This window comes from Plasmodium coatneyi, chromosome 12, assembly GCF_001680005.1.
Source record: "Plasmodium coatneyi strain Hackeri chromosome 12, complete sequence".
Taxonomy (NCBI): domain Eukaryota; phylum Apicomplexa; class Aconoidasida; order Haemosporida; family Plasmodiidae; genus Plasmodium; species Plasmodium coatneyi.
The window spans coordinates 719790-745203 of record NC_033567.1 but is presented as its reverse complement, the minus strand read 5'-3'; the positions used below and the strand labels follow the sequence as shown (position 1 = coordinate 745203).

At 34.3% G+C, this 25414-nt stretch overlaps 2 protein-coding genes across 2 annotated transcripts; both read left to right on the top strand.

Annotated features, from left to right (window-relative positions):
- Positions 1-3064: 3064 nt before the first annotated feature.
- On the top strand, positions 3065-3819 carry PCOAH_00038400 (Uncharacterized protein; the record flags this gene model as incomplete). The annotated part of the gene is made up of 2 exons (XM_020060631.1): positions 3065-3133; positions 3322-3819. 2 exons carry the CDS (start codon positions 3065-3067, stop codon positions 3817-3819), a joined length of 567 nt encoding a protein of 188 aa, XP_019916278.1.
- A 19276-nt stretch (positions 3820-23095) lies between these two features.
- Positions 23096-23904, top strand: PCOAH_00038390 (Uncharacterized protein; the record flags this gene model as incomplete). The annotated part of the gene is made up of 2 exons (XM_020060630.1): positions 23096-23185; positions 23401-23904. 2 exons carry the CDS (start codon positions 23096-23098, stop codon positions 23902-23904), a joined length of 594 nt encoding a protein of 197 aa, XP_019916897.1.
- Between the last annotated feature and the right edge of the window lie 1510 nt (positions 23905-25414).

Below are 25414 nucleotides of genomic sequence, written 5' to 3'. Positions count from 1 at the left end.
ACCTATCCAGTAGTAAAAAAAATCACAGCGTTCCGTATTCGACAGAGGATCATCCGTCCTTGCCCCCGTCCCATCACATGCGTAACACCAGTTCACTGGAATTTTCTTGACCAAGTTCTCATCTGTAATATGGTAGATCTCTAATGATGTTCTCACTTTCTGTTCCAGTTGACTACTGCTCCATCCTGACGTCCAGGATGTACACTGCCGTCTTCTTCTTCCTATTCCATTTTCGAATTCAGCATATATTTCCTTTGAGGGTAATGTAATTGTATCTTCATCTTCCTTCCCCTAAGAAAATATATAGAATTGAAATATGTGTGCGTGTATACATCCATACATTTCCATGCATATCCACTATTATTATATGATATACACGTGGAACATTATATATATATGTGTGTGTGTACATATATATATACTACTTTCTGTATATATACACATTTTTTTTTTTTTTTTGCAAATAGTGGAAATGAATGAATTGGTTGTATTATTCCCTTTTTACCATGGTTTATGAATATCCTCAATATATACTTTAATTTATGTTAAAGATAGTGTTCATGTGCTCATGTAGTTTGGAAATACATATCAAAGTTCTAATTGATTTATGATGATTATGAAATGTGTATGTATTGAAATTTTTATTTTTTCGAGTCCCTCACAGTACACATTGTTCAACATTTCAAAAAATGATAATCCACCATACACATGCATTGAAATCATCATGTGCATAATTAAAGTAAAAATGGTAATGAACACACACAGAAGGTAACAAAGTAAAAAAAGTAAAGAACGATCTCTACCTTCCTCCTCCCCCTTTACTACTTTCTCCTGCATTACATATTACTGAATTATGAACGATTCAGTATAAGAATATAATGCTGCAATACACTCATTCTTCTCTTCCATTCATGATCATTCCATAATTACAATTCTAAACATTCATACTTTTTCAGATGAATACATTACAAATGAACTCGTTCAAACATGAGGTATGTATATCATATTATCTAAGCTTCCCTTTTCCCTTTTAGTGCACATACAAATTCCTTTTATTTATCTACCTGTGCATTCATCTTTCCATACTAATATGTACAACCTGAATATTCTTCTTTATATGTGTGTGATGTGTATATTACACAATGGAAGCTACTTCTTCCGCCCTTCCTGAATCCACACTATACCTTACATGTTAATGCACGCTTTCCCTTCCCCTTTTTTTTTTTTTTTTTTTTTTTTCTTCTTTCTTTCCTCCTTGTTTTTCCTTTTTAAACCTTTTTTTTCTTTTTGGTCCCTAAATTCTTTACTCTCCTAACTTTTTTTCCTACTTTCTTTTCATTCTTTTTTTTTTTTCTCTCTCTTTCTTTCTTTTTCCTTTTTTTTCTTTCCTTTTCTTTTTCTCTTCTTTTCTTTTTTTTCTTTTCTCCTTGCTTTCTTTCTTTTTCACTTTTTTCTTTCCTTTTTTCCGTTCTTATCGTTTCTTTCTTTTCTTTCTTATCCTTCCTTTCCTTTCACCCACCTACCACATACCACCCTACCACCTAACAACAACCTTCCTTGCACAGACCACCCTACCACCCACATAACAACCCTCCCTTCCACCGTATCACCACCCTAACAATCTTCTTTCCACCTTCCACCCCTAACAACCGTCTGTCCAACACCCAACATCTACCACTACCATAAAGGGGGGTTGGTGGTAGGTAGGTTGTTAGGTGGGTGGTTGGTGGAAGGAAGGTTGTTAGCGTGATGGTAGGTGGAGGGAAAGTTGTTAGCGTGGTGGGGATGGAAGGAATGATTGTTAGGTGGTGGTAGGTGGGTTGTTAGGGTGGTAGGGACGAAGGAAGGAACCGTTGTTTGGGGTAGTTGGTGGATGGAAGATTGTTAAGGTGGTGGTTGTTGGAAGGATGATGAAAAAATAGGTTGGTAACTGTTCCTTCCCAGTTTCCCGCTCCCCGTTCCCCTTCTCGGATTTTTCCTTTGTATAACCTGTTCCAGAAGTGGAGTTGGGGTTGGAAGGTGGAAGGAAGGAAAGCAGGGTCTAAGGAGGAGGAAAGAAAGGAGGGTCTTAAAGGTGGAAGAATGGGGTCTTAGGGGGGGTAGAAAGGGAGGTATAAGGAAGAAGGAATGTTGTTGGGGTGGTGGTTGGTGGAAGGAAAGGAAGGTCTAAGGAGGGAGAGAAAGGGAAGTGTTATGCATGTGCACATATACAGAACGTATTAAACTGTGCATATTACATTACTTCCTTCATTTATTTTTATATGACCACTAGATATTACAATAAAAGAAGTGGTATAAAATATGGTTTCGATGATAACAGTGATGGTAATATGCACATATATAATCATCCATATGTAATCATCATCCATATATATATAATGATCCATATATATATATAATCATTCCACATATATTTAATCATCCATATATAATGATCCATGTGTATGCGCTAAAACAATGACCATGTCCCACTCTAATATACACTAATAATACACTGTTAACACTTTATTGACTGTGGCACCCTTTTTACTCTAAATAGAAAATATTAATGCCCTTACACCTAAAAATAAAAAAAAAATTCCATCTCTCTAAATATACAGGTAAAAGTAAACAAGCGCAAAATTCTTTTCTGTTCCTTCCCTTTCCTTTCCCTTCCTTCCTATTCCCTTTTAAACACCATTATATACAAAATTCGCAAACAGTGCTAATTTTTTTTGAGCGTGTATATATGTAAGTACAGAACTTAGAATGTAGATAATTAGCACTTATTACACCGTCAAAAGTGTAGAATACATGGAGAGTGTGGGGGTGTTACATTTTTTTTTTTTCTTCTCTGTTAAAAAAAATATTTGACAGCTCTAAATATTAATTTTTGAAATAGTACAGAATATACAATAAAATAAATTTTTTTTTCATTATTTTTTCAAATTACCACATAATTTTTGCATTAATTAGTATTATTGTACATTTTAATTACTTCCTTCCTTTAAAAATATATTTCTACACACACACTCAAAAAAGAAGCAAAAAAAGAAGAAGTAAAAACAGCAAAGGAAAGAGCAAAATGGTACCCTCTGTGAAAGTTCTCTTGTTTAGTTTATTACTTTGCCTTTGGCAATACCCCAATCACTACGTAAGATAGAAGCTGTTGTTACATTTTTTTTAGAAATTTGTCGCATATATATATTATAATTAGCATTTATTTTTTTAATAAAAATAGGGCAGGGAAGGAGAAAAAAAAAAAATTTCCTCTATTATAACAAATGTGTAATGTATAAATTATGAATTCGCACCTTCCTTACCCCCATTTTTTTTTTTTAGGTCCTAGTGCACGCAACCCCATGGGGTAGCATATCAGGAACTAACCAATATGACACCTTAGGTGTTGTACGGATTAGTAGATCATTAATGGGTGAAACTGATAAAGGAGAACAGGCACAGAATAAATTCCTTGCTAGTCCTAAAGGAGCTTCTCCTAGAAATAGCGCGTCGGATGGGATGTCTAAAACATCAAGTACGGAAGCTAAATCAAAAGTGCTCATACTTCTAAAAATTAAGGAACAGTGTAGGAAAATGAAAATCGGAACTAGAAAATGTTGTAACAAATTGGCACATGCTATTAGTGAAAATAAGGAATGGCTCCTTCCCGTATTCGCGACTTTAGTTTTTTATCCAGCAGCTCTGTATGTTATATACCGCTTTGTTATAATCCATAATGTTTTATTATATCCGTGGAATGAATTTTACATTACAGTTCCTGTATTTATAGTATGTATCATATTGAGCGTGCTCGTGGGAAAGAGTTCCTGGTGGGATTGACAAAATATATGGTGTCAAAATTTAAAATGCAGAAAATTCCCAGAAAAAACATCATAAAAACAGAACATACGAACAATCGGGAAGAATGCAAAAAAAAAAAAAAAAAAAAAACTACTACATTCTAGTGCTACACTTCTAAGGTCATAATTCGATTTTATGTTGTGATTATATATATATATTTGTTAGATTAATACTTTTATGGAATTCCTTAATATGTTCATGATAAGGGTTAATATATAAACCTTGTATAGTGTATACACCCGCACATCTATATTTATAAATTACAGTGTTGTCCACTTCTTTTCCCATAATACATATGATATCTTTATATATATGTGTTTAACTTTTTTTTATTTGAATTATGAATTGTTAATGAATATTATAGAAAAGGGGAAGGAAGCCCATTTTCATTATTGATAATTTCCACTATGTGTCTTATATATATATATATATTTGCATGTACAGAATGGCAGCATTTATTCTTCTTTTTTATATATATAGAATGTTGCACTACACTGCAGTTCCTTTTGGGTGGGTAGAGAGGACAGCAAGGGAAATATTATGTAGGGTGATATTTTATATTATTTCTTCGTTGCTGCTGTTGTGGTCTTCGTTCAGGGATGCCATTCTTCATTCTCCTTCGAAGTTGATCACTATAGACGGTAGAATTGTCTGTTTCTGTTGTTGTTGTTGACAAGTCTGTTGAATATAGCGTGGAAGTGTCGCCGTTTGTGAATGTATCGAAGTGGTGGCGTCCAATGGATCTCCCTTTTCTGCTTCCTTTGTTGCTATTCCCAAATTGGTCACGAAGCCAAGGGGGTAGGGAAGTGTACTAAACAGAAAGGAGGGGCGGCAGCAGAAATGTGCAACACATATACAAGCACCAAACGCATTTTATTCCATATATTCATTTTTTTTTTTAAATTAAATAAAAAAAAAGGGAAGGAAGAAATATGTGAATAGTAAATGCTAGTAAAATGGCATTATTATTCATATATTTTTAAATCTATAATTATAATTGTGTTATGATAATTACCTTATATAAAAAATATGTCATTAGTGGTAGACCAACTACACCGAATATGGACATAGTGGCCGCAAGTGCTGTTGTATTTGTTGTAGATGCAAAGTTCAGTTTTAACTGAACGTTCTTATAAACGGTAACACTTTTTGAGGTTCCTTGTTCAGTTCTTTTTTCTGATCCGCCATGTTCTAAGGTGAGTGGGTTTTTATTATTATTGTTCTTGCTGCTCAGATAAAATGTGTTTTTGAATTCCTTACAATAGAGATCTTTGTCCCATTTGCTGTTGTCCCCTTTGGGACCTTGGGTCCCTTTGCTGTTACAATCAGTAAGTACAGCTTGAAATGCTTTTTTAGCTTTATCAAGATGTTCGTAGTAGCCTTTCTCACAGGAGTTGGCATATAAGTTCAGTTTGTCCTTTATTCCTTTATAATCGAAAGAGAAGTCAAACACCAATTTTCGATTAAGGAAGAGGTTCTTGGTCGAGTTGTTAGGGGTGGTGGTGTCTTCGTATAGAAGTGTACAATTGTCGTTAACACCGAATTCTTTAAGTGCGGTGTATATACAATTCATGGTACTTAGGAATTTAGTACCATCCATATTTTTTCCCTTCTCCCACACTAATTCACCTAACCAATAATAGAGAAAATGACAAAGGGATTTATTCAAAGGTTTATCCTTTTCATCTTCGTACCCACCCTTCTTTGCCTCATTTGCTTCTTCTTTTTTTGACGATGCATAACACAGTGTATTTGCAATCTTCTTAGCATGACTTGAAATTTCAGGGCGTGCATTTAATTTGCTTTGCGCCTTTCCCTTTTCGTTGTTTTCATTACTAAAATTACAGTAAACATTATCTCCTTTGACCTTATCATAGAACAGTTTCTTTGAGTCCAACATGCTTAATTCCGCATCCTACAAATATGATCGACAAAATGCATATATGCACTCCCCCCCTGTAATTTCTATTTTTAATGCATTACGTAAATAAATTATTATTCGTACAATACTTATGTATGTACACTGTAAATAATGAAAGCAACCGGTAGGTATGATATTCCTTGTGCTGGTTTTGCCATTTTTCTTTCTGTGCGTTTTTGTTAAATAATAAAATTTAATATTAAAATGTGCTCATTTTTCCACAGCACATATATGTATTAAGTCCTTGCATATATGTACTTACCATATATGCATATGTATATGTACACATATACATATACTACTTGTATATATATATGTTTATGTATATATATATACATATACATACATATAGAGTGCTACTTCCACATATATATACATGTATAGAATGTGGATGCAAATTGTGCACATAAAATTCTTTGCATGTACAAATTTTCTTTGCATAGAAATTTTGTATAAAATTTTTTCTGCATGTAAAATTTTTTTTTCAAAGAACTTTTTTTGTATAAAAATTTTTTGTACAAACTTTTTAGGGTGAATACAACGTACAAATACATACTATACACTTTATTTCTTCCCATTAATGGTTATATATATATCATCATCCTACACTTCCTACACTCTTCTTCTTCTTCTTTTTTTTCTTTTTTTTTTTCTCTTTTTTTTTTTAATTAAAAATTTGTGAGCATTGTGAACATGGTGAACACATATGTAATCTTTTTTCTATTCATATTTCACTATTTTTGTTTAAGGGAAGGAGGAGGAGGAAGAGCGCGAGGAAGAAGGGGGAGGGGAAGGGAAAGGGACGCGGTAGGATGGGGCTTACTATTCTGCTTACACTACTCCACTCTTTGCTTCCTTTCTTATTTTGTTATGTTGTACTCATTTCCTTCCTACGTTTCTGCTTTATTTACATTTATAACGATTTCGATGAATATACATATAGTGGTGTATAGTTATTTAGAAATTGAACAATTTATGTTTTTAGAAAAGTAAAAACTTCCATGTTCATATATTTTTCTTCCATATTTCATAATCCTAGAAAAAAAAAGAGGGAAATGTTGTACGTCCTTTTATATACATAATAAAGCAAGAAATATATAAATAATGGTGGAAAGCATTCTATGTGATTACACACAGAATGTGCACGGAAAAAAAAAATATACTGCATAGAATAAAAGAATACATGAAAAAAAGGGGAGTTCATAAAAAATTGCACATCCCTTCATTACTTCTCAATTTTGTGGTTCGTTTATCTCCATTCTCGCATTAAACATATACATGTGATGCTCTAGTGCATGTGTATATGGTATATTACTATTAATCAGGAGTTCAAGAATATTTTTTATTTAGGGAAGTGTAAGAAAATTCCAATATTCGATCATACGCATTATCAACATATGGAGCAGCCTGAAATATTCAAATACACATACATACATGTACATTTTGCATGAGTGCATACATAAGGAACAAAATTTTGTACACTAATTTATTGGATACATAAAAAAATATACACAATCACCATGTCACCAGGATCACCATGGCAACAGCAGCAACGGAAGAAAAAATGCTAAAGGTAAACTACATGCATACATATTATGCGAAGTAGCATGTATACACACACATATATATACATATGTGTACGTACATATATATTTCTCTTATTTACTTATACAGAAGGAATTTTTGGACCAATTCTTACCTTCAAAAAAGCAGTATTATCATGAATTTAATCAGTACCAAGATAAGTGCCAGTATTTGAGCCTCACTAGTTTTCAGGATGACGCAGATGAAAACTTACATGGGAATACTATTACTAGGAAATATGCCAGTAATGTTGTAGAAAAGTGGTGTTATGCATCCTGGAAATAGATTAATGGGTCGCAGTCCGATGATGATAATACACCATGCTACTTCTTTTATTGTTGGTTAGGGAATATGATAATTACTAAGGGGGGAGGTAGTTCATGGGGAGAGATTATGGATGCCATTTACAAGGAACTCAAAGATCCACAGGGACGGGGGAATTGTGGGCTTATATACCCCAATATTGACCAAACTACCTTTGTCCACATGAAGAAATTATATGATTTTCATTACGACCACGACCAGATGAAAGCACAATTAGATTTAAACGACTCTTACTGTGATACGGAACCTCATACATATTTCACTAAACTTAAGGCATCCTATGAGTATATTTATGACAAATTAAATGATAACGCGGATAAGAAATGGCCTGGGGACTTCAGGATAATGTTTCCTGAGGGTGGTGAGCGTAAGAAACAACTTCTGAATGGGTGCAAACTGGGGCCTAAACCAGAAGACACAGTAATCAAAGCACATAGGACTGTCAACCCAGGAAGTGCATTGCCAGAGAAGAACACTGAACTTGTATCAGAATCACCATCACCCGCAACAACCGCAGCAAAAATACCCAACCCCACTAGTAGCACGATCACCACCATCCCAGCTATTGCCTCTTCTATATCTGCATTGGGGGGGCTATCATTATTTATGTTCCTTCTATACAGGGTAATTATCACAATTACCACAATATACACAAATATATACATATATCATTAGCACAAACATGTATATATACACATATATACATACATATATATGTCTACACACATATACAAATATATATATGTCTATATATGTATATGTGTAAGTACACATATATGTGCATGAATATTTGTACACACTCTAACCCTAAACTCTCATTATAACGATTGCATTAGACGAATGGATTAGACGAATGTAGAATGGAATGAACGAATGGATTAAACGAATGTACAATGTGAATGTAAATATGTGAATGTAACGAATATGTGAATGTGTAAATGTATAAATGTAATATTAAATGTAATATTGAATAAATTCATATACACATTCATGGAAGGAAGGAAATAACGAATAAGAAGGAAACGAAGGAAGGAAGGAAAAAGAAGGAAAGAAGGAAAGAGGGAAGGAAGGGATGGTCTAAGGAGGAAGGAAGGTAAGGGAACACTACCTTCCCTGAAGGAAACAACATTCCCTCTTGGGGAAAGGAAGAAATGGAACAACAACTCCTTCCTAAGGAAAGAAAAGGGAAGGTTACCTTCCTGAAGGAAAGAAATCAAAAATTTGAAGAAAAGTATTTGTTATGGGAAATGTGCATACATATTACCTTTCCTTCCTCTATATATATATAATTAAATACAACTTCCTATTTATTACACTCTTCATATATGTATATATTTTATTTACATACATTCTCCCTTTAATTAAGTATGAATACAATGTGAGCGCACGTGTGGAAAGTAGGCGAAAACATTGATTTATATACATGAATTATGTATATTAATAATTTCCAATAATTTCTTTTAATAACAGGGAAACATAAAATAAGTAGTATATATGTGAAAATTTTTGTTTAAGAGAAGAAATTATGCCTCTATGTGAGTCATAATTATTGCGTAGAAATGAATCAGTAGCACACGCTCCCCAAAAAAATAAACTACAATACAATAATGTAAAAATAAAATGTATAAAAAAGAACGTATAAAGAAGGAACGTATTTGGAAAAAAAAAAAGAAAAAAAATTTTTTTTTTTTTTCCCCATACTTATCATATATATATTTACATATTCTATATGTGAAAAAAAATACATATAAACATGTATTATATATATATATATATATATGGAAGGAACAGTACACACATGTTCATATGAACTAATTATTCGCAAAAATGTACATAAACCATGGCAGCAGCAATGGCACCAGGATCAGGAATGCCACCAACAGTAATGACGGTAAAATTTTATTTTTTAAAAATGACAAAGCAAATTGTGTTTACACATGATATTTTGTACATAATATAATGTAAATTCCTAATGTTCAAATGTTTGAATGTCTGAATACATAAATATGTATATTTCACCAATTATGTCTGTAGGTGGGCGCTTTGAGTAATTCAACTTTAAATACGACGTACCAAGATTTTGAGAGCAGCTTACAACAACAAAGTCAATGTTCTTCTTGGAAGAACAGTGCGACAGATGACTTGAAGGATGTGATGGACGACCTGAACGACGCTGTGTCGTGCGTTCAGAGTATCGCATGTGCTTGGTGCTATGTGACCGTAGTAACATGGGGATGGTATACGCCCTGGGAAAAACAGTGCGTACCGTTGTATTATTGGATAGGGGGTCTAATATCTAACAAATTGAATGACGACACTGAATTTGCGCAAGTTATGAATACTGTGTACTTAAAGTTGAAGGACCTGGCTGGTTCAAATACGTGCCCAAATATATATAATGGTATTACTAAAGAACAGTTTGACGCAATGAAAAAATTATATGATCATTCCCAAAACTATTCTCATATAAAACAGCTATTACAGCTTTATCAGTCCCGTTGTGCTGAAGACTTCAGCACGTACCTGCAGGACATCTTTACAACTTATGATAATGTGAAAAGGGAATGTGAGAGTCATGATAATTTACCGTATTGTGACCAATTTGAGAGTACATATGGAAAACATTGCGATCGGAATTCATCAGGATTAAAATGTGAAACAGCACCACTATCCACATCGGAAGTTATGGGAGCTGAAGATAGCGCTACCAGCGACACCCCCACCACCTCAACTGGTACAACCATTGTCTCTTCCATACTTCCCATAGGAGGAATGGCATTGGTCAGTTTTTTATTATATAAGGTAAAAAGAACCACATGGTGAAACCATATATAGTATAAAGTGGAATATATTATATTTGGTTTCTTTGAATCATTAAATATTAAAATAAGCTCTATGATAAATATTCCTACTCTTCCCTTTCCCTTTATCTTCTTTCTTCCTTCCCCTCCTTACTTCCGTTCAGTATACTTCCTTATCTTCTTTGATAAGTAACACCCTCTTTGGAAACAACAACGGAAGCAGAAGCACAAGGAAGAAAAGATCAACAACAATGGAACGTCATCACTTTGAGAACGACACATTAACAGACGACGATGTCTCCACACTATATTCAACGGACGTATCAACAACAACAATAGACAATTCTACCATCTATGATAGGTCATCACAACGAGCAAGGGGGAGGGTAGCAAATAATAAGGAGGGGCAAAAGGAACAAAGACAAAGAAATAATATTGCTTATCAACGTATATAACATCTTCCTATTCTTAAAAAATAGTATTTGGCCTATAATGCTATGTCCTCCCCCCTGTCCAGAACTAGCGTGGCATATAATATTGCATATATATAAAAAAGGAACAAATATGTTTTTCCAATTATACATGATTTTTTTTCGTTCACATATGTTGTTCACTAATTTATGAATAGACATCACTCTTACTACATATACATAAATGTATTTAATTTGAGGGGCAAGTTAAAAAAAAAGAAAAAAAGAAAAAAATATAAACAAAGGAAAAATGAAAAACATTCCCCACTTAAATACTTAGGCACTTACCACCTACAACTTATAAGTTTGAATTTTGGATTTACCACTTATACACAACAAGCACAACAAACACAACAACAACTACTACTACAACAATCCTTGTAACAACAACAACAACAACAACAATTACACAACAATCCTTGTATAACAACAAACAAGCACAACAACAACAACAATTACAACAACAACAATTACAACAACAACAACAACAACAACAACAACAACAACAACAACAACAACAACAACAACAACAACAACAACAACAACAACAACAACAACAACAACAACAACAACAACAACAACAACAACAACAACAACAACAACAACAACAACAACAAACAACAACAACAACAACAACAATTACAACAACAACAACAACAAACAACAACAACAACAACAACAACAATTACTACAACAACTTATAAGTTGTATTTATAACTTAAAATTTTTGTATTTAGATTTGTATTTGTATTTATAATTTGTGCCTTTTGTATTTGGAACGTTCGATATATTTTTTTCGTGCTCGGTAATAATAAAATGCTAATAAAGCACCTATCTTAAGGAGTACAATTAATATACATATGGCATACGGTACAGGCGCGGGAGTTCCTGTGAAACATTTAATTAAGGGGTTAGCTTTCTTAGCATCTTCGGGAAATGATCCAAGGACATCAGGAGAACCTATATCAGGTGAGCTCACAAAAAATAGAATTAGCAAAAAAAGTGCCACCATACCTAATATAAGTAGTAGTAAGGTTCTATGTTTAATTTTTCCATATTTACATTTTTTATACAACCTTCGACATTTGTCACGAACACTTTTGTCTGTTAAGGTGTTGTTATTTTTATTCCTTTTTCTTCCATGTGGTAAATGTGTTAAATCTACACCCAAATGAAGAATTTTAGGTCGTTCATTTGAACCAACAGAGGTGTTTTTAAAGGAGTCGTTATTACTGTTTCTATTATAAAATGGACTTTGTAATGGTGTTCTCGTAGCAGTTGTACTTGTTGTTGATGATCCTTCACTGCTTGCACTGCTTGAATCTGACGAATCATATGTGCTTATTGCACTTACCTAAAAAAGAAGGAAGTAATAGAATACATTCATAATTTGCATAGCACATATAAGTATTACCACCCACCAAAAACAAAGGAGGTGTTTTTTTCCCCAATCGAAATAAAAAAAAGTTCATTAATCATAATGAATATGTGCGCCGATCTCTAAAAGTGTAATAGTTGTTATTGTCATACATGAGTAGGGTATTGCCACAGGAGCAGCAGAACGAAGATGAGCATTAAATATTTTGTAAGAGGTGCCATTTTGCTTTTTTTTTCACTTTTTTTTTCTCTCTTTAATGTGGAGAATATTTTAATTTAAGTTGTTTGTGAAGTTGTTTGCGTGCGTGGCATTTGATTAACTGCTTTATTGTAGGCGTGCGTGTGTGTATGAAAGTGTAAACTTTTTATTTTTAAACTTTTTTTTTTTTTAAAGTTTTTACCTTTAAACTCTTCTTTTTTATTTTTTTAAATTTAAAAATTAGAAAAATAACATACATATATGTGGAAGGTGTTATGTAATATAATTTAAAATAATGATCAAAAAATGTAGTTCATTTTTTTAGAATTTATATTATATGTTGGTTAAAAGAAGTGAAGTTAAAAGTGGTTCCTATTCCTGAGAAAAAAAATGTAACACCTACACCCCCTTTCAACTGTATTTCGCACCATTCTTCTTCTAACGGTATAATTGAATAAAAATAGCATGTTTTACGCATTAAATTTATGTATATGTGTATGTGTATGTCTCCATGTTTGCGATCAACATTCGTTCCTTTTTTTTTTTTTTTAGATACAATGATGGAAGTAATAATAAAAAGAAAAAATGAATTATATTTTTCGTATAGGTGGAATAATAGAATTCTTTTTTCTTTAGGTGTAGGTATGATGGATAGGGGGAGGAATTTCTTCTTTTTTAGGTGTGTAGGGGTGGTGGAAAAGGGGTGGAATTTTTTTCTTATGTGTGTAGGGGGGTATATTATTATTTTATTTTAGTGTATTACTATTTTAGTGTGCGTATGGGCACATAATAAATACAACATTACGCAAAGTATTATATATAATCATCTAAAGAAGAAGATGTTCTTGTTGTTCATTCATCTAAGTTTTTCATCTAGAAGTAATGTTGTTATGTGTTCATTCATATGAGAAGATGTTGTTCATTCATATGAGAAGATGTTGTTCATTCATTTATTTGTACACATTTTAAATGCTCATTCATCTAGATGGTAGTGATCATCTGGACGATGATGATGATGATGTATATGGAATAGAATATTCTGATGAATTGGTTGATATTGCTGTTAGGTTGGATCTTGAATATGATTCTGTAGAAGAGTCGTCCTCGTCCTCATCATCGAACCCATAATATTCTCTCCTAAGGGATCTTTTTTTTCTGTTGTTCCCAGAGCGCTTATGCTTCTGAAAGGAGAAGTGTGATTTACACAAAAACAAAAATAAAAAAGAGGTGTTATTGTGGTATGTGGGTTGTTAGGTGGTTGGTGGTGTGATTCTTGTTTTTTTTTGTTCTTACCTTGTAAAGGAAGGAAGTTAACAAAACTGCTGGTATGGCCAATGCTCCTGCAACAGCAGGAATGGCTGTCTCAGGAATAGAAAGAGCAGAAGCTAGGGTGGCGAGAATTCCTTCACCATTGGGAGAGTCTCCATGTAGTTTTTGTGCTGCTGCTACTGGTTGTGGTAGTGATTGTGATGTTGCTAGTGGTGTTTGTGTTAGTGCTTGTGGTGGTGCTGGTGGTGGTGGAGGACCATTTCCCGGTATTTTTTGTTGAATTTGCTCCTGTAAATTCTGTATTACCGTGTCTATGTCTCCGTTCTGTAGTGACGTTTGTCCATTATTCATTATTTTGTCAAATGCTTTTTCCAAATCGCCCTTCGATAAGGTGTACTTAGGATCATCTTTTGTTAGTATGTCTAGTATGTTCGATTGGTCTGGTTCTGTGGTTTCCTTTAATCCTAATAACTTGATAATATTTTGTTTAGTGGCATCATCTAGGTTTTGTAGATTCAGTTTTGTTTTATTCCAACAATAGGTTGAGCCTACCTGCATCACACTACCTACTCTTCTAATTGCACCTCCTCCATCTGCACGACTCCTTGCCTTATTCATATCCCGCTGTGCAAATTCTTTAATGTTACTTCCAACTGCTGCTTTGCCGATAATTAAATCCGGAATGCCAATTCCTTTACATCTATCCAACATTTCCTGAAGGTTATTCTCCTTCTTTAATTTGTCATTCACTTTTCGTTCAATCGTTTGTATAACTTCTTTTAATTTACAATGATCTTTATAAAATTCGAACATGGCCAACATACCAACTATGCATCGCTTATAAGCTTCATCTACGCCGAACGTCTCTTTAGTTGGTTGCGCATCCGAATTTGCATTTGGCTTCTCCCTTTTTGTTTCCAGTCCACTCATGAAATATTTTATTTCTATCATACCTTTACATAATTCCTTCATATCAATCATCACTATTTCATTCTCACCGGTAATCTCACCGCAGAGATGAGCTATTTCCTTTGACTCCTGTTTCCTCAACCAACTGACCAATTTCTCAAATGTTGTCTTCAAATCAGCCCACAATTTTTCCTGCAAATATAAGTAAAGTGTTGAACATATAAGAACATATAAACTACTGCACTGTGTACCACATCCTTATACCAATTGTTCCCGTGCGGGCACATATATATTTATACACTTTATATGTATTTGCACTTTTTAGCAATGCTCCCTCTTTATCCCTATATTCCTTTACTTGAATTTTCCCCTTCTGAAGTGTCCCTACATTACTTTTTAGCCATTGCTGTAGCCACTCCTTCCACATTTTTCCGTCAGAATCTGCCATGACTTTACATTCACATTACAACATACTTCTCTTTCTTTAATCTTCGTTCCTTCTTCTCTTCTTTTTTCCTTAAACCTTCCTTCTTCTTTTATGCTTTAAACCTTCTCTTGTTTACAACTTAAACCTTCCTTTTCTTTACACCTTTTCTTTTTTTTCTTCCTTAAACCTTCCTTCTTTCCTTCCGTCTCAAAACTTTCCTTCCTTACACCTTAAAACTTCCTTCTTTATAGCTTCCTTCTTCTTTTTTTCTTCCTTAAACCTTCCTTCTTTCCTTCCGTCTCAAAACTTTCCTTCCTTACACCTTAAAACTTCCTTCTTTATAGCTTCCTTCTTCTTTTTTTCTTCCTTAAACCTACCTTCTTTACACCTTTTCCTTAATCTTCTTTTTCTTTTTAAATATTCCTTCTCTTTCACCTTAAGCCCTCTTTTTCTCTTTAATTTTCCTTCCTTTCCCCCCTAAACCTTCCTTTTTATTTTTTGCCCTTAAGCCTTCCTTCTTTTAACCCTTAAACACTCCTTTTTTCTTTTCCCTCTAATTTTTTTTTCTTTCTTTGTAACACTATTTATTTAATGAATGGAAATCAGCCATGGAATATTCATTCAATGGAAAAAACAAAATCGTTTACTTATTTAGGTAATAATGATACATCATTAAGTATTATGCACATACTATGTACACAAAAAACGTACACATCTTCTTTCTCTACTTTCCTTTTCTTCAATTTTCTTTCTCTTTTTTTTTTTCCTTTTTTTTTTTTTTTTTATTATTTTTCTTCTTTTTCCTTTAATACACCTTACCCGTGTGCACCCCCCTAAACAACTAAGTAGCAGGCTACATTCTTGAACGTAAACCCTGAACCTACTCTCACACCCTAAGCCTCACTTCCTTTCCATCACTTCTTTTTCATTCCTTCATTTTTTTTTTTTTTTTTCTTTCTTTCTTCTTTCTTCTTTCTTCTTTCTTCCTTTCTTTCCTTAGATCTTCTTTTTTTTATAGAAACGTCTTTTGTTTACTTTAACCTTCCTTTTTTTTTTCTTCTTCTCTTTCCCTCTTAGTCCTTCCTTCTTTAAATCTTAAATCTCCTTCTCTACTCCCTTAAACCTTCCTTTCCTTAAGGAAGTACCTTCCTTCTACTTACCATCCATAAGCGAACCTTCGTGCACACTTCCCTCAACATACATCCTTCCACCTTCGACCCCTAAGTGCACCTTCGTGCACATTTCCGTGAACATACGCTTCTTAGGTGCACACTCCTGCACACTTGCCTTTCTTCTCCTTTTTTTTACCCTTATTTTCTTTCCTTTTTTTTCTTTTTTTTCGTTCCTTTCTTTCTCTTTTTTTCTTTTTTTTCTTTTTTTTCTTTTAACAATATAAGAAATGAAAAGAAAAAAAGAAAAAGAAGGAAACAAGAAAAGGGAAGGAAGGAAGAAAAAAGAAAAAAAAGAAGAAGAGGACGACGAAGTGCAGAAATATGTATCACCAATATACATTTATTGTGCATATATGTAATACATATGTGTGCACTTTGAACAACATAAATGATGAATATATATATATATTTTTTTTCCGCCCCTCCTTTTAAAAAATGTTATAAACGGATATCTGTATGTTATCCAATATGCTATATATATGTACCTTATATATAGAAAGAAAAGAAATTTATGGGAATTCTCTTGCCTCTGCTCTTCCAATAACAGGAGGGATAATGGCGGACAACAATGAGATTGTTTCAGCGCTTAGACCATCTGGAACTCTTAGACCCATGCTTCAGTTCCTTAGACACAATTCCCTTCATTCCTCCTCCTTAGACCCTCCTCCTTCCTTTCCTTCCTCCTTAGACCTCCTTCCTTAACTTCCCCCGACCTCCATTCCTTCCTTAGACCCTGATTCCTTCTCCCTAGACCCTTCTCCTTCCAACTACCACCCCTACCCTTCCATTCCAACATACCACCTAACAACATCTTCCTTCCACCCTACCACCCTACCACCCTAACACAACTTACTTTCATTCTACCACCACCCTAATAAACTTCCCTGCACCGACCACCTAACAACCACATTCCATCCTACCATCTAACAACCCACCTATCACCTTACCACCTAACAACCACATTCCATCCTACCACCTAACAAACCACCTACCACCTAACAAACCACCTACCACCTAACAACCCAACAACCACCCCTAACACAACTTTCCTTCCACCGTACCACCCTTAACAACCCACCTACCCACCTACCACTAACCCTAACAAATTTCCTTCTACCCTACCACCTAGACAATCCCTAACACCGCATTCCTTCAACCACTAACAACCTTATTTCCCTTTCCCACTTTAAATCCATATTATACTTTATACATATGAAAACTGTGATTTTCTCCTCTTCTTTTCTTTTATTTTTTTTTCTTATTTATAATAATAGGAGTGGTTCACATTGGTTTAATTCAAGAGTTCAAATGGTTCACAGGGAAGATGAGGGAAAGTACAAAATGTCGCAAATTCATTGATTTATGCGCACAGTGCTTCTCTTGCAGCATATATATATATACCTACATATATAACGCACATACATACATATACATTGTACACTATATATATACAACATACACATATATATGTACATACATATATAATGCAGCACATATAAGTACACACACATATATAACATATACATATACAACTATATATATATATGTGGCAGAGTAGTATATTTGTTTCTTTCTTTTTCTCCCTTTCCTAAAGAACTTATCTAATATATGGAACAGAATATAACGTAGTAGAATCGTCGCCGTTCGTTGTTGTAGAAGTTTGTATGGAATATGTTTCTGTAAAGTTGTCGTCATCTGAGGATGTGTTGAAATTTTGCTCCATGTACCTTCTCCCTCTTCTGTTCCTTCCACCGCTGTTTCTTAATTTGTTACTGATCCAGGGGGGTAAAGAATTGTACTAATGAAGGAAAATAATTGACAGATGTATGGACTATAGATACATTATTATTCACTTTAAATATTTATTTTTAAATATTTGAAATGAATATTTATTATTTACATATTTATTGTTTACATATAAAAAGAGAGATAGTGTGTGTTCAAAATGCACATTATATATATATATGTGTACATATATGTATATTTCTTCTATTGTAATTACAATTATAATTTTAATTGTAATTGCAGTTGTAGATGGTAATTGTTGTAATTATAATTATGTTAATTACTTACTTTATATAGGAGGAAGGTTATTGTTGGTAGTGCTAATGTACCAAGTACAGAAGAAACAACTGTACCAGTAGTGGTGGGGGAGGTGGTGGTACCACCACCAGTAGCAGCAGCAGCAGGAGTAACAGCTCCTGGAACTCCTGCACCAGGAACTACAGGGATACCTGCTCCAGGGACTCCCACACCTGGGATACCTGCCCCAGGGGCACCTACTCCTGGGAGACCACCTACCCCAGGTGCTGAAGGACAGTCTCCCTTTAGCAGTATATTAGGATTACTTCCTTCATACTTTGTTCTAAAATCCTGACAGTATTTACTCTGTTTACTTATTCTATTATGGTCGCAATCTTCCTGCACTTTGGTATACGCTGAAAGGGCTCCTTTCAGGTACTCTTTATTTGTATCAACACAGCGGAACTCAGGGGACTCCAGCAGTCCCTTCTTCGTTTTATAATTGTACCAGTAGTCGAATACTATTTTACTGTTCTTGAACATGTCACAACTGATACCATCATATATATTAGGGCAGTTGTTACTACAGTGGAACATCCTTAGTTTATCGTACACCGTCTTCATAGCATCATTAAATGGGTCTGCGTCCAATTTTTCATTTATTTCACTACCTATCCAATAATATAAAAATTTACATTGTTCATCATGGGGAAAATCGGGCATTTTCATTATATGTGCACAACACCAGTTTTCTGCAATTAAATTGGCATTTTCCTCAACATAGTTGAATATTTTTAATGCTTTATATAAATCATTCCTAGTTCCTACGCAGCATCTGTGCTTGCTACTGGTCCCTGCGGTACACGCTGTTAGAGCATTCAACTTAGTGTATATTTCCTCTGAGGGTAATTTAACTGATACATTTTCTTCCTGAAAGTAAAAGTAGTGGGTATTAAAAATATATATATATGGGTCTTTCTATATATGTATTTTCTTACATTTATTTCTATTGCATATATATTTTTTTATTTAATTTGTGTGTGCATGCATATATGCACATATATATGCAACGTGCTGCACACATATGGAACCTGCTGTGCATTTGTATTCATACAATATTGTATTAATAATATTGTATTTATTTTAAATAAAAAAAAAATAATGTGTGAGTACCGCGTCTGGTGCCATTTTTTGTCCTAATGGTATTATTCTTCTTCCTCTGTATATATAAAACACACACTCCTTTATGTTAAGGAGAAAAAAATTGTTGATTCATTGGTTTATTCATTCATTATATGTATTCATTTAAAAAGGCTGAAGATCGTGGAAGTGGGGAAGTATGTGGGAAAATTTTCTGCTCTTTCCATTCTAGTTATAATGAAAGGGCAGATGTATCAGAATTTTAACTCCTTATAATATTGTGTACTGCTTAAAATTATTCAGAAAAAAAATAATAAAAAATACACTAAAAGGATTAAATGGAAGAGCAGAAAAAAAAATATATTTCCTTAAACTTTCCCTAATACATTTATTATTTCTAATGATTGACTCCTACTTATTGGTTCCTTCTCTTTAAGGTTATTGCTTATTTGTAACAATTCCTACCATTCCTTACTACTATTATACTATTATTATATATTATGTGTACCCTTTACTCCTCTCTTTTCCCTTATCGCAGTTATTATTTCTTCCTTATTTATACAATTTGATGCAATTTGAACTTAAAGTAAAAAAAAAATTTTGTAGCCTGCTTTCTCTCTACTACGATGACTACTCGTTACGTGGTCATATGTGCTAATAGAAAATTTCTTCTTACTTTTCTCCTTCTTTCTCCTATGTGTGCGCGCATATACACACATTCCCCCTCCCCATTACACAACCATATTCCCTTAACAAAGGTAACTTCCCTTTTTCTAAGTTGGCACAACTCGTAAGGTGTTCTCTATATAGCACACATATATATATACATGTATATATGTACATATGTATATGTATATGCAATGTGCCCTTAACAAAGGTAACTTCCCTATGATATTATCTGTACCACAAACCACCTTCCCCCTTCATTCCTTCCACCCTACCACCTAACAACATATTCCTTCCATCCAACCACCACCCTAACACAACCTTCCTTCCACTATACCACCCCTAACAACCTACCTACCGCATAACAACCCACCTAACAACCCTCCTTCAACCTACAATCCCTAACAACCTACAACATAACAACGCTTCCTTCCACCTACCATCACCTAGCACAATCTTACTTCCACCAACCACCCATAACAACATTCCTTCCTCCCTACCACACCTAACACACCTAACAAGCTTCATTCTAACACCCCTAAACCATCGTTCTAAACCCCATAAACCATCAGACTAACACCCATAAACCATCATTCTAGCACCCCCAATAACCTTCCTTCTATACACCTTCGTTCTTTAAACCTTCTTTCTTTAAAACTTTTCTTCTTTTTTCGTCTTTAAATCTTCCTTCTTTAAAGATTAAACCTCCTTTTCCTTTCCCTCTTAAACCTTCCTTACTTCTCCTTCTCTTCCCTCCCTGCTCCGTAGACCCTTCCTTCCTACCTCTTCCTTAGACCATTCTTTCCATCCTCCTCCTTAGACCTCCCTTTCCTTTCCTTCCTTCCCTGCTCCTTAGACCCTTCCTTTCCTCCCTCCTCCATTATATATGCATTCTGCGCTAACTGAGATCACCCTAATCCTCCTCTACTGCACATTCCACTTCTTATATATTAATGTGCTTCATTTTACCCTTTTCCCTTACTTCTTCATACGATGAGTACACACAAATAAATAAGTTTTCACTTACATGGAATATATGTGCACATATATATTATGTATACTATTTAGAGCACATTCTACTCCATCCCTTAAATACATATAACACACCGGAAATAAGTTTATCCTCTTTCCCTTCCTCTCACCAGTATACCACATATAACGCACTTATATAAAACGTAAAAACGTCCCCTGAATCTTCAGCACCCTCTGTATCCTAGCCAAACCTCGCACATCCTAATGAATCTTTCCCTGTCTCTCTTATTAAAAATTTTAGAAAGTGCATACTCCTAATACAACGCTCATGATTTTATAAAGGCTGTTTATAGGGATTTTAATTTCCGGAGGGCTCACGCTAAAGGTTTTAGGGTTTATTATTTTAAGGTTCAGCGTTTAGGGTACAGGGTTTAGGAGACACGGCTTAGGGATATGGGTTTAGGACTAAGGGTTAGGGTTCATGGTTAGAGTTCAGGATTTAGGGTTTACACTTTAAGGTTTAGTGTTTAGGGTTCAATGTTCAGGGTTCAGTGTTTACGGTTTAGGGTTCAGTATTTAGTGTTCAGGGATTAGGTTTAGGGTTCTGGGTGGTAGGTGGGTTGTTATGGGTTGTAGAATGATGTTGCTAGGGTGGTAGTATGGTGGTAGGTGGGTTGTTAGGGGTGGTAGGTGAGTTGTTAGGGGTGGTAGGTGGGTTGTTAGGGTGGTGGTAGGTGAGTTGTTAGGGGTGGTAGGTGGGTTGTTAGGGTGGTGGTAGGTGGGTTGTTAGGGGTGGTAGGTGAGTTCTTAGGGGTGGTAGGTGGGTTGTTAGGGTGGTGGTAGGTGGGTTGTTAGGGTGGTGGTAGGTGGGTTGTTAGGGTGGTGGTAGGTGGGTTATTTAATGGTTGGTGGAAGGAAGAAAGGGTGTCTAAGAAGGAAGGGAAGGACATTCTAAGGAGTAGGAAGGAGATCTAAGGAAAGAAGCAAGGTTTTAAGGAAGGGGTCTATGGAAGGAAAGGGAAGGAAGTGTTATGCATGTGCACTTATACACAACGTGGTAAACTGTGTACACATTACATTACTTCCTTCCTGCTGCATTTATTTTTATATGACCATTATATATTACCATAAAAGAAGTGGTATAGAAAATGGTTTCGATGATAACAGTCATGGTAATGTGTACATATATAATCATCCATATATATGTAATCATCCATATATAATGATCCATATGTATGCGCTAAAAAAATGACCACGTCCCACTTTAATATAAACTAATAATACACTGATATACACTCTATTGACTGTGGCACCCTTTTTACTCTAAGTAGAAAACATTAATGCCCTTACACCTAAAACTAAAAGAAAAAAAATTCCATCGCCTCTATAATATACAGAAAGATATAAGCACAAAAATTTTGTTATTTCTTCCTTCCCTTTCCTTTCCTTTTAAACATCGGTGTATCTAAAATAGAAGGAGTAAAATTTTGAGCGCATATGCGCATACACGTATACATATGTAGATATATATGTGCATATACACATCTACATATATAAATTCAGCGCTCAACATATGTAATCCATATTTATTACACCGTTAGAAGAAGAAGAACAACAACAAGAAGTGAGGAAGTGTGTGGGGGGGCTACAACATATAATGAGAGAGAAAAAAGTGCTTACATTATTTTTTCTATACAGAAAAATTACTATCCACATGAACTTAATTTTTTTGAAAAAACATTATATAATTATGTAACTCACATGAACTACTTTTTTTTTTAAACTATTTTAAATTATTACATAACTTCTACATATGTATTATTATTGTTGACATTCTAATTTTTAAATTTAAAAAAATAAAAAAGTTTATAGAAGTTACATGTACACACATCTAAAATTAGAAAAGAAGGAGCGTAGCGCGTGAATCACACATACGCAGGAATGATTCTATTTAATGTTTACTAATAATAAAAAGAAAAAAGAAAAAAGGAATAATAACAAAATGGCACCCTTTCCTACAAAATTTTCCATACTCCTCACCTTCGCCTACCTGTTCTTGTGTTGCCAATGGTCGCAATATCCTAACCACCATGTAAGATAGAAACTAATACATTATTATAATTCGTGCACATGCGCTATGATTAGCTTCTATGCTTCTTATTAAAAATATAAGAAGAAAAGGAAAGGAACAAAAATTCCACCTTCCTTACCCCCTTTTTTTTGATTCTGCTCTAATATTTGTGTACACTGCACAAATTTTGAATGTACGCTTTTTTTCTTTTCACCTTCGTACCTCCTCTTTTTTAGGTAATTCCATTAGACATACTATACGATAATGGCACTAGTCAGAATGCTCCATTAAATATAAGAATTGGCAGATCACTAATGGGTGAAACTAAAATCCAAGGACCACCACAACCACGACCAAAACAGAATAAATTCCTTGCTAGTCCTAAAGGAGCTTCTCCTAGAAATAGCGCGTCGGATGGGATGTCTAAAACATCAAGTACGGAAGCTAAATCAAAAGTGCTGATACTTCTAAAAATTAAGGAACAGTGTAGAAGAATGAAAATCGGAACTAGAAAATGTTGTAACAAATTGGCACATGCTATTAGTGAAAATAAGGAATGGCTCCTTCCCGTATTGGCCATTTTAGTTTTTTATCCAGCAGCTCTCCATTGCATATATCTTTTTGTTATGTCCTATACTGTTTTCCTATATCCGTGGAAGGATTTTTACATTACAGTTCCTTTATTTATGGTATATGTATTATTAAGCGTCCTCGTGGGAAAGAGCTCCTGGTGGGATTGACAAAATATATGGAGTCAAAATTTAAAATGTAGAAACGTCCCAGAAAAAATATCATAAAAACAGAACATATGAACAATCAGGAAGAATTGCACAAAAAAAAAGAAAAAGAACTACTACATTCTAGTGCTACACTTCTAAGGTCATAATTCGATTTTATGTTGTGATTATATATATATATTTGTTAGATTAATACTTTTATGGAATTCCTTAATATGTTCATGATAAGGGTTAATATATAAACCTTGTATAGTGTATACACCCCAAATCTATTTTTATAAATTACCATGTTGCTTACTCCTTCCCCGTAGCACATATAGCCCATCTATATATGTGTAACTTTTTTTATTTGAGTTATTAATTGTTCATGGATATTATGGAAAAGGGGGGAAATTCCCCTTTGAAATATTGATAAGTTCCACTATGTGCATTACATATATATGTATATATACATATATGTACTTACATACATGTACATATATATATGTATGTAGATATATGTGCACATAATGGGAACATTTACTCTTCTTTTTTATATATATAGAATCATGCACTTTATTAGAGTTAGAATGGATGGGTTGAGGGAGGAGGGAAGGAGGAAGAAGGAAGGGGGTAGCAACATGTTCTATATTGCTTGATAACGTATGTTCTTTCTTTGCTGCTTCCTTTGTCTCTGTTGTTGGTTTTGTCTTTGTTGCTGATGTTGTTGTGGCTGCCTTCTATTATTACTTGTTCCTGCTCCTCGTCGTCGTGATGATCTTCCATGATATATGGTAGATACCTCTTCCGTAGAACTCACTGTTGAAGGTACTGTGGAAGGTGCCGTAGAATATTCCGTTGAGGTGTCGTGTTCTGTGAGTATGTCGTCGTCGTCGTTCTCAAAGTGGTGTCGTCCAGTGGATCTTTTTTTCCTTCTTCTTCCTTTAAAATGGTTACCAAATTGGTTATTGCGGAACCAATCAGGTAGAAGGTTATACTAACGGAAAAAGGAAAGGAAGTGGGGGGGAAAAAAGGCATAAAAATATATGTATGTGTATATATATATATGTTTGTATGTATATGTAGATATATATATAGGTATATGTGTGTTGTATGTGTACACACATATATTAGTTATATTATATTCTTATATTTTTGTAAATTGTAACTGTAACTGTGTAATTGTTACTTTATATAAAAAAAAGGCAGCCGTTGGTAGTCCGACTACTGTTGCTGCGACAGAGGAGATAATAGCGGGGGTGTTTGTCTTGGATGCATACTTTAATTCTAATTGGACGTCTTTATAAACGGTAATATTCTGGCCAGTGGTTTGTTGTGGTTTATATTCTGCGCCTTTTTTTAAAGTGAGTGGGTTTTGATTATTATTGTTGGTTAAATCAAAGGTATTTTTGAATTCCATACAATAGGGATCCTTGTCCCATTTATTTTGACAATCAGCAAGAACTTGTGCAAATGCTGTTTGAGCTGATTGTAGGTGATCGTAGTAGCCTTTTTCACAGGAGTTGCCAAAGGA